This window comes from Gopherus evgoodei, chromosome 4 (assembly GCF_007399415.2).
Source record: "Gopherus evgoodei ecotype Sinaloan lineage chromosome 4, rGopEvg1_v1.p, whole genome shotgun sequence".
In the NCBI taxonomy this organism is placed as follows: Eukaryota; Metazoa; Chordata; order Testudines; family Testudinidae; genus Gopherus; species Gopherus evgoodei.
Window position 1 is genome coordinate 7,058,885 of NC_044325.1, and position 13,424 is coordinate 7,072,308.

The 13,424-nt window shown below is 38.8% G+C and overlaps 1 protein-coding gene across 3 annotated transcripts in view; it reads left to right on the forward strand.

The window, feature by feature from the left end:
- KLHDC1 (kelch domain containing 1) overlaps nt 1–13,424 on the forward strand; it is a 58,178-nt gene that overhangs the window by 7,868 nt on the left and 36,886 nt on the right. For 2 of the 3 annotated variants that reach the window (XM_030562809.1, XM_030562807.1), the window contains exons 2-6: nt 1,805–1,875; nt 2,983–3,100; nt 4,239–4,357; nt 5,942–6,020; nt 9,868–9,951. In XM_030562809.1, the coding sequence (XP_030418669.1) occupies nt 1,805–1,875; nt 2,983–3,100; nt 4,239–4,357; nt 5,942–6,020; nt 9,868–9,951 (471 nt within the window). The remainder of the gene's footprint in view (nt 1–1,804; nt 1,876–2,982; nt 3,101–4,238; nt 4,358–5,941; nt 6,021–9,867; nt 9,952–13,424) is intronic. The other variant, XM_030562808.1, reaches the window with a different exon arrangement.

Genomic DNA, 13,424 nt, shown 5'->3' on the forward strand with positions numbered 1-13,424 from the left:
ATCTCTGCCTTCTTTTCCTATACTCTTCCACTCTCCCCCTACCACCACACACAACCTCTTTCACTCAGATCTGTCATCAGATCTTTTCAATTATGCCTGGAAAATCCTCCCAATTAAAGATGGCTTGCAAAGCAAACAAAAAGTGACCTTGTGCCTGTCTTTATTTTATGATATAAAAAGAAACCCTTCATTTTTTAAGTGTTTTTTTTTATTTGGTGGTCTGTCTGCTTATCCAAAAGTTAAATTCTGGTCTCTCATTTGCTATATGTCATTATTAGAGGATACAAACATGTTGATTGAGAGATCTGAGTCCTCAGCTGAAGGGCCCAAGGTATTGCAATCCCATTTAAAAAAAAAAGTTTTCTTTCAAGTCTTTATTCAAGTATTTGAATGAAAATGGTATTTTAAAAAATGCAGTCTTAAAATAAATTCCAGCCCCTCTCAATTAATAAGGTTTCACTTCATGATTTCACTGCTATCATCTTACCAGTTGTCTAGCCATCCATAGAGACTTTCAGGAAACACAGGTGAGACAAGACCTGAATTGCTATTGGGGGAAAATAAAAACATAAACCCCCCTTTAAAAAAGTATTTAAAGTCATATCACAAAGAAGCAAAAGGGTACAAACCTAATTATTTATTCCTTTGCGGGTCATCTTCAACATTATATAGGTGTATTTGGGTAGCAAGGATTACAATACAATGAAAACTGGTTAAAGTAACCACTCCAGGGACCAGGAAAGATCAGTTATTTAATTACACTTACTAATCAATAGTATTCTAATAAGAGCAGATAGCTGTTCTCTATTCTGCTCTCTAGACTGATTCTTGCCTGCATATTTATACCTGCCTCTGGAAACTTCCACTACATGCATCTGACAAAGTGGGTATTCACCCACGAAAGCTTATTCTCCAATACTTCTGTTAATCTATACGGTGCTATAGGACTCTGTCGCTTTTTACTCTATTTTGAAGATACTTTGGCGTAGTCTCTTAAAAATAAGCTTGCCTAAGGGTGGTTTCTTGTAGTGGTTGTGCTGTGCTTTGCTTCATGTTGCAACTACAATCCAAAATGTACTGGCTTTTAGTCATAAGTGCTATATTTCTTGACTGCACTTAATCATTTTCCTGAGTTGGTACTGCTTTTTACATTTCCTACAAGATGGTCACTGTGCGTTAAACTGGTATTGCTAGTTGAATATGGAACTACTCCTCTCCCTCTCTCTCATTTACTGCAAAGCCAAATTTGCTTTTTTCCCAGTCTACCCACGTGAAAGTGAATGAGTAGAACTGGTATTAAGCAATTAATAAAACTATTGCATAGGGACACCATTCTACATACACCTCTACCCTGATATAACGCGATCCGATATAACACGAATTTGGATATAATGCGGCAAAGCAGTGCTCTGGAGGGGCGGGGCTACGTGTTCCGGCGGATAAAAGCAAGTTCAATGTAATGCAGTTTCACCTATAATATGGTAAGATTTTTTGGCTCCTGAGGACAGCGTTATATCGGGGTAGAGGTGTATATGCTTTATTTTTTTGTAATGCTTCAAAAATAAAAATAAAAGCCTGTTTTGAACTTACAGTGTTAAATATAAAATACTAGAGCTATTGAGCTGTTCCAGTTAAAATTATCAGGGAGCACACATTAAGTATAAAAATTGTATGCAATCTTTGTGAATTGTCTCATTAAAAGTTGTGAAATGTTCCTAACTAGCATGTATTTTGATGATTTTTGAATTGTAATGACATATGATACATAACTGATGAAATATTTTGCATATTTGTTTTCTTTTAGTCAATTGAAGAAAATGAAGTGTATTTGCCTAATGATGAGCTTTGGGTCTATGAAATTGATAGTGGGTTATGGTAAGCCATTTTTTTTATGTTTCATGAATTTGCAAAATGTGCTGTTTAGACCTGAGTATTATTACCTATGGTAAAAATTATTCCAGACACATAAATGAAGTCCGTTTCATGTCTTTTGGCTGCTTTAATAGCCTGCATTCATTTAGTGTAAACATTTAATATCTGATGTATATTTTGGAATAACGTCTTCAGATAAGAAAATACCTATGTAAGCACAGTCATTTTTTTCAATGGGATGTTTCCAATGTTAACTTTTTAAACATAGTTTATGACTTGTTAAATGTAAAGAGCCACTTATGTATTTATATTGTCTAAATGAACTTTTATGTTCAAATGAATATTAATACAACAAGATTAGAGTGCTTGATCCATTTAGGATTACTTTCTTTTTTTTGTTGTTACTTAATCATATGAGAAATATGTTTGCATAGATAATATATTTTAAACGTTTAAATCAGATTAAAATCTTACACATCACTAGCAATATAATATTTAAGTTTTACATCAAATTGTATTTACGCATTTTGGGGAGGTGGGTCTAGTAGCGATACCAATTATTAAGATTGCCTGATACGTCCTATTATCAGACTCTGTTTTTAATTGCATATAATTTTGCCAAACTTTAGCCATGTGAGGTGAAATTTTCCATGCTGGGTGTCTGAGATATAATATTTTAAATTTCAGCCAGAATGGCTGTTTAAGAATGAGGCTAGGGAAAAATATGCAGTTTTGCCCAAGTTAAAAAGTTATTGAGCCCTTGTCTTTGAAATGCTCCATGCTTTGGTGCAGGGACTTGAAATTTGGCAGGGGATGGCTTTTGCCATAACATCCAACCAAGTTTGGCCAATTTATGAGCATTTGAAAAATTACAGTTTGCACATGCTCAGTAGAGACTTGCTAGAGCTAATAGCAAAAAGTCTCAAAAAAGATTCTGTCTTCAATGAGCACACCTGATAGTGCTGACCAGACTGCTAATGTGCCCTTCTCCCAGAGTAACTGTGTGTTCCCGTCCTGTTATATCTCCTAGTAGTACTACTTTGCTTTTGATGTATTTTGGTCTGTTTGGGAGCAAAATTATGAGATTTTAATATATTTACTAAATGGCAGGACAATGCACCTAATGGAAGGAGAGCTACCTACTTCTATGTCAGGAAGCTGTGGAGCTTGCATTAATGGGAAGCTGTATATTTTTGGCGGATTTGATGATAAAGGATACAGTAATCTGGTATTGTAATCTTTTAATTCTGGAATGTATTTTAATCGAATGACTACTAATGCAGAACTTCATTTACCTATTGGGTTTCTGTGTAGAACTTCATTTAACAAAGCATTTAACCTTGCATTTAACTAGAGGGAAGAATCTAAGAGTGGGATTTTGGTTTTATTTTAGAAAAGGTGCACTTTAAAATACTTTAAATTGTAGATCTGATTCTTTAGTCCCTCTGCATCTGTACATCTCCTATTGACTGCACTGGCAGTTTTGGCTGGGTTAAGACTGCAAGATAATGCCCATTATATTTTGTTTTTTATTTTGATTTCTCAATTTTGCTAGCATTTCCAAAATTAATTGTATTTCTATGAGAAAAATACATTTGCAAACATAATTAGACTGACCTCACATTTGTTGCTTTTTCTTTGCTCTTTAGTGGGCAAGTGGCATTGCATTTCTAGGATTGTCAGATAATAACTAGTTAAACTTAACATATGACTGCTAGTTTCCGTGTTGATTTTAGATAATTAAATACTAATAAGGAATGAAATGGGGAAAATGGGTTATTCAGTGGATTAATGTAATGGAAACCAGAATTTCAGTGTAGATTAGAAAACAAGTGAAATGAGTTTGATAGTTCAACTAATCTGCAGCACTTCTGCACCTAGTTAGGTTCTGTGTACACTGAATTTATAATCACATGGACAGACCATTAGACTGAGACTAACAGGTGAAATAGTGCATCTGAGGAAGTGGGTATTCACCCACGAAAGCTCATGCTCCAAAACGTCTGTTAGTCTATAAGGTGCCACAGGATTCTTTGCTGCTTTTACAGGTGAAATAGTGGTGCCATTGAAGTCAATGGCAAAATTCTTACTGACTTCAGCAGCGCCAGGATTTCACCCAAAGGGCATTATCAAAGCTGAGAGGGGGAGATTTTGCTGCTTCTTCCTGAATTTTAGTTGTGATTAGTCAGTGAACCAATCTCTTACTATCATAAGCATTATAATTTGTCAATTGCACTCAGATTTCTTTTTTTAGATAAGAAAATTATTGTTCTTTTGCTTTTTGTAATCACATCTATTGCTGATTTGTGCTCGATTCTTCAAAATTATTTATTTTATACTTAAAATATTATAATTTTTCTTTTAAGCTGTATTATGTTAATTTGCGAACAAGAAATGGAACGTATAGATGGAAAAAAATTACAGACTTTAAAGGTCAACCTCCTACACCACGTGACAAGCTTTCCTGTTGGGTGTATAAGGACAGGTAATACATCAAGAGTATTTTTAATACCTACTTATCAAAGGGAAGAAGTGTTATATTACAGGTAGAACACAAAACTGGAAGTCCAATTCAGACAGTGACTTACTCTCTGACCTTGGACAAATCTCTTAACATCTCTGTCTCTCAGTTTTACCACCTGTAAAATAGGAATAATCATACTTATTTTTATTTAGCTGATGACTTATTAAACTAGTGTTAAAGTTCATTTACAGAATTTTTAATTGCTTATGAAATTACAAATATTATGCAATAAAACATTGTTAGATTTAGTATAATTTTAAATTATATTTGTTTGCAACAATATTGACAATAACAAAGGGTATTTAAATGAATAACTCCCTGCTACAAAGAGCAAAGTTGAGAATACACGCTACGTATTTGTATTGTAAATGCTTCTTAGCATATTTAGCCAAATTGGTTGTAAAAGTTCTTTAAATTATTTGAACATATTAAACTAAAAAACAAATGTGTAAAATTTCTTAAGATTTTATATTAACAATTAAAGTTAGGTATGGTGGTAGAATTGGTCACTGAGAAATAAATTAATTGTATATAAGGGCTATTTGCTGTAAAAGCTATTGTAAACAAATAAGAGTTACATGATATATAATGAACAAAATAAACAGTTAATTCATTTATTGATTTCTGGACTCTAGGTCCTCCAGTGTATGACAAAAAAACTTCAGAACCCCAATACATTTAGTACTTAGTACTGCATGTTGGTTTTGAAACTCTGAATTAGCTGCAAGATGTATAAACATGTATGCAGCCATGCATCTCTTTTTAGCTGTTGATATCAGAGTATTCAAGAGCATGAATTAATTAATTCAAAGTAAAGTTTAATTTATGTACAGAATGAAGATCCACCCATTTCAGGTGGAAGTATGTGACTAACTGAACACTTTTGTTAAATGTACGTATTTGGGGGAAAACTACGCTCCATTTTGAAAATTTGCCATCAGTCCTCAGAAGATGTGAAGCTGAAGATAAGTATTTCTTAGAAGCTTGCACAATACTGGGAGATATCTAGAGAGCTGCTGTAACTCTGCTTTCTTAGGGATGCCAGCCTTCCATCACTCCTTGTAACCTCCCTTCTGTACAAAATCATCATCAAACTGCCACCTCCCAAAACAACCAACTACAACACCAAATGTTCACAACCACTAGTGATGAAAAAAATATAATCTGGTAAAGGTGTGTGTGCAGAAGGGTGAAATGGGGGCAGAGTTAAGCCTTGTTCTGTGGTGTAGAAGTTCTGGCAATGCTGAGGTGCGATAAACTTGTGCGTGGAAGTGTAGAGCATGTAGCTTAACTTCATTTCCTTGGTTCTGTGGGTTTGTATCAGGCATGTCTATGTGTGTAGCAACACAAAGTTTGTGTAGTAATTATATACAGTATGTAATATTTTTCTTTGTTTACACATTTAAGCATTAATAGTACAGATAATTGAAATTTCTGATAATAAAAGTAAATATAGTAGCTTATCAAAATATCAAATTGAATATTCATTTAAAACAAATGAAGTTCAAGTTCAATAGATTTTTTTTATTGTTGTTGTTCTTCCAGATTAATATATTTTGGTGGTTATGGATGTAGGAAACACAATGAACTGAGTGATTGTTTTGATGTTCATGATGCATTTTGGGTAAGATTTTTTACTGTTTAAAATAAATAGTGCCTTCTGATTGTTGAAAAGTTTTATTAAGCACATGACTATTATTAAAGGAACCACAGCTACTAAAACAAGGGGCCAGATTCAGTCCTGAGAGTTAGTAGAGTTAACTCCATTGAAAGAGAGATCTCAGGACCGTATGGTGTATATATTGGGTTTAAAAACACCCAGACAGGGTATGCACAATAGAAGCTGATGTCTTTCCTCTGTGTAGCAGGTAGAGTGGGCAATATTGTGAGGGTGAATGGGGTACAGTGGAGGCCCTCTGCAGGGGAGTGATGAACAGTGATTTAAGTTAATGAAACTGTACTGGCTTGCACCAGGATTGGATTTAGGAAAACTCTGGGCTAAACTCCATTTTTTTTTAAATTAGGGTGTGAAATTCTGGCCTCATGGAAGTGGATGTCAAATTTCCCATTGACTTTGATGGAGCTAGGATTTCACCCTGAGATGATAACTTAGAGATACTTCATAATGAAAATGTTTTGGCATATTAATATTGATTTACTTTTGTTTGAATATTTTTCTCTCTTCAGAGGAATCCTCTCATATTAGTGGAGCAAAGTTTCCAATATCTGTTATTATGGAGCTATAATAATGACTCCATAGGTGAGCAAAATGGAGCATAAGATAGGAAGTAGACTGTAAAATGCTTTCCATTTTACGCTCAGTTTTGCTCACCTCGAGAAACTTCCACAAAATGTCCCTTTGGCTTTATATATGTGTGTGTGTGTATATATATATATATATGTGTGTGTGTATGTGTATGTTTTAGGTCATTGGAGATTTTTGAAAAATGTATGAGGTTAATGATACAAGCTGTTTTAAATTTATGGATAATTGAAAAAAGTGGTTTTTCAGTTTTTGAAAACTTTTCTAATTTTTATTGTGTGTGCATAAATTCAAACTAGATTTACCATACTTCCACATCTACAGATTACAATAATCTCAGCAGACGTGTAAAATAATCATGTTGTACTGCAGCCATTTGATATTAGATTGTTCCTTCATTAGTTTGTTTCTGTTAGATTGCATCAACAGTAATACAGAACTGAATCTTGAAAAATTAATTGATTTCAATTTATAATTTATTGGGAGTACCCAAGCCTGGACTCCCCTAGATAAAGTAAAAGCAAAGTGTTGTTAAAGTAGAAAAAGTGAAATAGCTCTATTCCAATTAGATGCTTCCACTTACAGAAAATTCTAGTATTGAGCTCTTTGAAGTAATGGCAGGGAATTTACAACCTCACATCTTTATCTGTCCATAAATACCTTCCCTTAATTTATTATCCAAAGTAAATACCTTTACCATAAGATGCCTGGAACAAAGTACCACTTAGATTCCCATAGTGAATTGTTACAATCAGGGCCATCCTATGGGAGTGTGGGGCCTGGGTCATAGGTGCCGAATTTCTAATCTGCCGGGGGGGTGCTCCGCCAGCCCCCACTCCACCCCTTCCCCCAAGGCTCCACCGCCACCCTGTTTCTTCCCACTCCTGCCCCACCTCGCCTCTTCCTCACCCAGTTCCACCTCCTCCCCTGAGTACGCTGCGCCTGCACTCCTCTCCCCTCCCTCCGAGTGCCTCCTGACACCATGAAACATCTGATCCACAGTAAATGCTGAGAGGGAGGGGGAGGCGCTGATCAGTGGGGCCCGCCGGCAGGCAGGAGGCGCTGGGGGGAGGTTCTAGTAGCGGGGCTGCCGGTGGCCGCCACGTCATTCCCCCCCGCACTCGCCTGCTGCTCTCCTCATCGTCCGCCTGCCGCTCACCTTCCCGTTCACCTCCTCACCCTGCTCACCTGCCTCCTGCCTCACCTCCCTGCCCACTTCTTCATGATTTTATCGAAGCTCAGGGCCCCCCAAAACACAGGGTCCAGGGCAGTTGACCTGATTCACCATACCTTTAGGGATGGCTCTGGTTACAATATTCATAATTAGAAAATGACATAGAAGTCTGTTTAATCGTTATGCATGTTCAACTGTTGTTGCCATTAATAAGAATTAGATACATCAAGGAGAGAACAGACCCCTTTCATCAAATGTTAGTATTAATGAGAAATTATAAGAAAAATGTCTTACTAATGAATAAAAACTTTTGTTTATACAAAGCATATTGTACTAAACGTTTGAAGGCAATATTTTCTGAAGTGCCTAAATGTTTGGAGCCTGCACCACATTCTCAAAAGAACAGAATTATCCAATACACAGATAAACATGATTTGTTGGGGAAGAGGCAATGCAGTTTTTGTAAAGGGAAATCATGCCTCACCAGTGTACTAGAACTCTCTGATGGGCGTCGACAACGGTGATTCAGTGAATATAGTGTACTTAGATTTTGAGAAAACCTGTGACCCTCACCAAAGGTTCTTAAGTAAAGTAAGATGCCATGGGATAAAAAGGCAGGTCTTCTCATGGATCAGTAACTGGTTAAAAGATAGGAAATAAAGGGTAGGAATAAATGGGTCAGTTTTCAGTATGGACAGAGGTAAATAGTGGTGTCCCCCAGTGGTCTGTACTGGGACCAGTACTATTAAACATATTCATAAATTATCTGGAAAAAGGGATAAACAGTGAGGTGACAAAATTTGCAGATGACACAGAACTACTCAAAATAGTTAAGTCTCAAGCAGACTGTGAGAGCTCCAAAAGGATCTCACAAAACTGGTGGGCAACAAAATAGCAGATGAAATTCAGTGTTGATAGATGCAAAGTAATGCACATTGGAAAAGATAATCCCAACTATACATATAAAATGATGGGGTCTAAATTAGCTGTTACCACTCAAGAAAGAGATCTTGGAGTCATTGTGGATACTTCTCTGAAAACATCCACTTAATGTGCAGCAGCAGTCAAAAAAAAAAAAAGCGAGCAAAATGTTGGAATCATTAAGAAAGGGATAGATATATTTTCTGTCTTATTGCCTCTATATAAATCCATGGTACGCCCACATCCTGAATACTTCATGCAGATCTAGTTTCCGCATCTCAAAAAATATATATTGGAATTTGAAAAGGTTCAGAAAAGGGCAATAAAAATGATTAGGGGTATGGAACAGCTTCCATGTAGGGAAAGAATAATAAGACTGGGACTTTTCAGCTTGAAAAATAGACGACTAAGTGGGGATATGATAGAGGTCTATAAAATCATGACTGATGTGGAGAAAGTAAATAAGGAAGTGTTATTTACTCCCTGGAGGTCACCAAATTAAACTAATAGGCAGCCGGTTTAAAACAAACAAAAGGAAGTATTTATTCACACAATGCACCGTCAGCCTGTGGAACTCTTTGCCAGATGTTGTGAAGGCCAGAACTATTACAGGGTTCAAAAAATAAGTAGATACATTCATGGAGGATAGATCCATCAATGGTTATTAGCCAGGCTGGGCAGGGATGGTGTCCCTAGCCTCTGTTTGCCAGAAGCTGGGAATGGGCTACTGGAGATGGATCACTCGATGATGACCTATTACGTTTGTTCCCTCTGCAGCACCTAGCATTGGTGACTGTCAGAAGACAGAATACTGGGCTAGATGGACCATTGGTCTGACCCAGAATGGCCATTTTTAAAAGTGCCTTTGGCACAAAGGGGCCTAAATCTCATTGACATTCAATGAGACTTAGGCACCTAAATGTTTGTCACTTTTGAAAATTTTACCTCATGTGTATTTTTTATATAAAAATTAGTGCATGCCTGTACTTACTCTGATTAAATGCAGAAAATAATTTGTCACTTTTATGCCTAATGCTTTTTGATAAAACAAAAGGATTATGAGATGAAGTAAATGAAACAATATAATTTTAGATATTTCACTCTTCTTTTTAGGAAGGGCAGATATTTTGGGGATGGCATAATGATGTTCATGTTTTTGATACAAACACACAAACTTGGTTTCAACCAACAATTAGAGTGAGTATTTTTTAAAACTTTAATCATTCTATATATTTTTGTAACTCCACCACATATTGAATAATAACTGTACTCTAGAGACTGATGTCAGGAAGAACTATTTTAAACATGTTTGGCATTTCTCAGGCTCATAACACGAGTGCATTTTTATGTTCTCCCTATCTCATAACACAAGAGAAAGGGAACATTAAATGAAACTAAAAAGTGTCAAATTCAAAGCTGTTTTTCCACACAAGAAGTAATTAGACTGGAAGTAATCATGGAGCAGGTCTTCAAAGAATCAGTTCTGAAGCACTTAGAGGAGAGGAAAGTGATCAGGAACAGTCAGCATGGATTCACCAAGGGCAAGTCATGCCTGACTAACCTGGTTGCCTTCTATGAGGAGATAACTGGGTCTGTGGATGAGGGGAAAACAGTGGATGTGTTATTCCTTGACTTTAGCAAAGCTTTTGATACGGTCTCCCACAGTATTCTTGCCAGCAAGTTAAAGAATTATGGGCTGGATGATTGGACTATAAGGTGGATAGAAAGCTTGCAAAATCATCAGGCTCAACGGGTAGTGATCAACGGCTCCATGTCTAGTTGGCAGCTGGTTTCAAGTGGAGTGACCCAAGGGTCAGTCCTGGGGCCAGTTTTGTTCAACATCTTCATTAATGATCTGGAGGATGGCGTGGACTGCACTCCCAGCAAGTTTGCAGATGACACTAAACTTGGACGAATTGTAGATACGCTGGAGGGTAGGGATAGGATACAGAGGGACCTAGACAAATTAGCGGACTGGTCCAAAAGAAACCTGATGAGGTTCAACAAGGACAAGTGCAGAGTCCTGCACTTAGGATGGAAGAATCCCATTCACTGTTACAGACTAGGGACCAAATGGCTAGGAAGCAGTTCTGCAGAAAAGGACCTAGGGATTACACTGGACGAGAAGCTGGATATGAGTCAACAGTATGCCCTTGTTGCCAAGAAGGCTAACGGCATTTTGGGCTGTATAAGTAGGGGCATTGCCAGCAGATCGAGGGATGTGATCATTCCCCTCTATTCAACATTGGTGAGGCCTCATCTGGAGTACTGTATCCAGTTTTGGGCCCCACACTACAAGAAGGATGTGGAAAAATTGGAAAGAGTCCAGCGGAGGGCAACAAAAATGATTAGGGGGCCGGAGCACATGACTTATGAGGAGAGGCTGAGGGAACTGGGATTGTTTAGTCTGCAGAAGAGAAGAATGAGGGGGGATTTGATAGCTGCTTTCAACTACCTGAAAGGCGGTTCGAAAGAGGATGGATCTAGACTGTTCTCAGTGGTGGCAGATGACAGAACAAGGAGTAATGGTCTTAAGTTGCAGTGGGGGAGGTTTAGGTTGGATATTAGGAAAAACTTTTTCACTCAGAGAGTGGTGAAGCACTAGAATGGGTTACCTAGGCAGGTGGTGCAATCTCCTTCCTTAGAGGTTTTTAAGATCAGGCTTGACAAAGCCCTGGCTGGGATGATTTAGTTGGTGTTGGTCCTGCTTTGAGTAGGGAGTTGGACTAGATGACCTCCTGAGGTCCCTTCCAACCCTGATATTCTATGATTCTATGATTAATTGCTACTGGATGTTGTTGATGCCAAGAACGTAGTAAAATTCAAAGAGGGACTGGATAACAAGAATATCCAGAGTTACTGTAGTTAATGCTGACAAAAAGAGTATTGGAAGGGAGATGAACCCTGAAATGAGGGTTTAAGCCAATCTAACTATCAAGGATTAGGATCACCACATATCTACCTACCTGCATTTTCCTCTGAGTCATCTGATGTTGGAAACAGGGTGCTGGACAAGATGGACCACAAGTATGATCCATTATGGCCATTCCTATGATCTTGCAATCAGATCCCTGTTAATGGACTCCTGAACTCATGTTGTATTCCACTGACTTCAATGGGGGATCCAGCAGGCACAGTTTCCATCCATGCAGATCCAATTGCAAAATTGGGTCTCTAGTCATTACTGTGCAGATGCAGTTGCTATGTTTCTTAATTCTGTTGCATCAAGGGTTTAAGGCTGAGACAGACTACCATTTATTTTAACAGTATGAACAGGAGCAGTAACTGATGTCTTACATATAAGAAATTCTTCTATATTAATATTGTTTCAATGATGGCATATATTCTCAGTGAGCTCTCAATAAAACTGTAATTCGAACATTTTTATATATTATTATTATAGCATAACATAAAGCCTCATAAAATTCTGGTAAGTTTACACAGACTCCATTAAGATCTCAGTGGAAGAATTATAACATAATAAGGTTGTTTGACACTTTCATGTTTCTTTTATGTGACTTCCTAGGATTCTATAAAATTCTTAAACCAAACATCAAGTGAAAAGTTCCATTAAAAGCTAAGGCCCCAGTCTTGCAATCCCTATTTTTTCTTTACATGGGGAAAATTCCTGCTGGCATCAAGTGATTGGATACTACATACAAAGTTTAAGAGTTTGATTTTTGTAAAGCAGTGAAATTTATGAATGAAGTGTATTATATAAGAGCTAGGTATTCATTATTATTATTTCTCAGTATTACATCATGGGGATATTTTTTTTCAAACAAATAACGTTCACAACATACAAGATCATTAAGCATAAGAAGGGGAAGCTACTGTCTAAAATTTATCCCCAGGAGTTACCATAAATCAGGCCTGCACAACATGTGGCCCGCGGAGCTTCACTGTGCGGCCCGCGGGGGGATTCTAAATGCCCTGCACACAGCGCTCTGCGGGCAGCCCAGAGCCCTTTGAATCCCAGCCGCAGCTGGGAGTCAGAGGGCTCTGGGCTGCTCACAGCCGCGAGGAGCCCAGAGCCCTTTATATCTCAGCCGCGGCCAGAAATCAAAGGGCTCTGGGCTGCCTGCAGCGGCGGGGAGCCCAGAGCCCTTTAAATCCCAGCCATGGCCGGGAGTCAGAGGGCTCTGGGCTGCCTGCAGAGATTCCCAGCCGTGGCTGGGATTTAAAGGGTTCAGAGCTCCCCGCGGCTTCGGGCACCCCAGAGCCCTTTGAATCCCGGCCGCGGCTCCGGTGGCGGGGCCGTGGCTGGGATTTAAAGGGCTCAGGGCTCCCCGCAGAGACCAGCAGCGCAGAGCCCTTTGAATCCCCTCCCGCAGCCATTGATTGCCCCCTGCCCGGACCCCTGCCCCAACTGCCCCCCAGGACCTCCACCCCCTATCTAAGCATTGCTGGTCCTTGTCCCCTGATACCGCTCTCCCGGGACCCCTGCCCCTAACTGGCCCTTGAGACCCCAGCCCCTATCTAAGCTTCCCTTCTCCTTGTCCCCAACTGCCCCCTCCTGAGACACCCCCCGACTGCCCCCCAGGACCCCACCCCCTACCTGTCCCCTGATAAACCCCTGGGACTCCCATGCCTATCCAACTGCTGCCTGTCCCCTGACTGCCCCCTCGAACCTCCGCCCCATCCAACCCCCCCTGCTCCCTGTCCCTTGA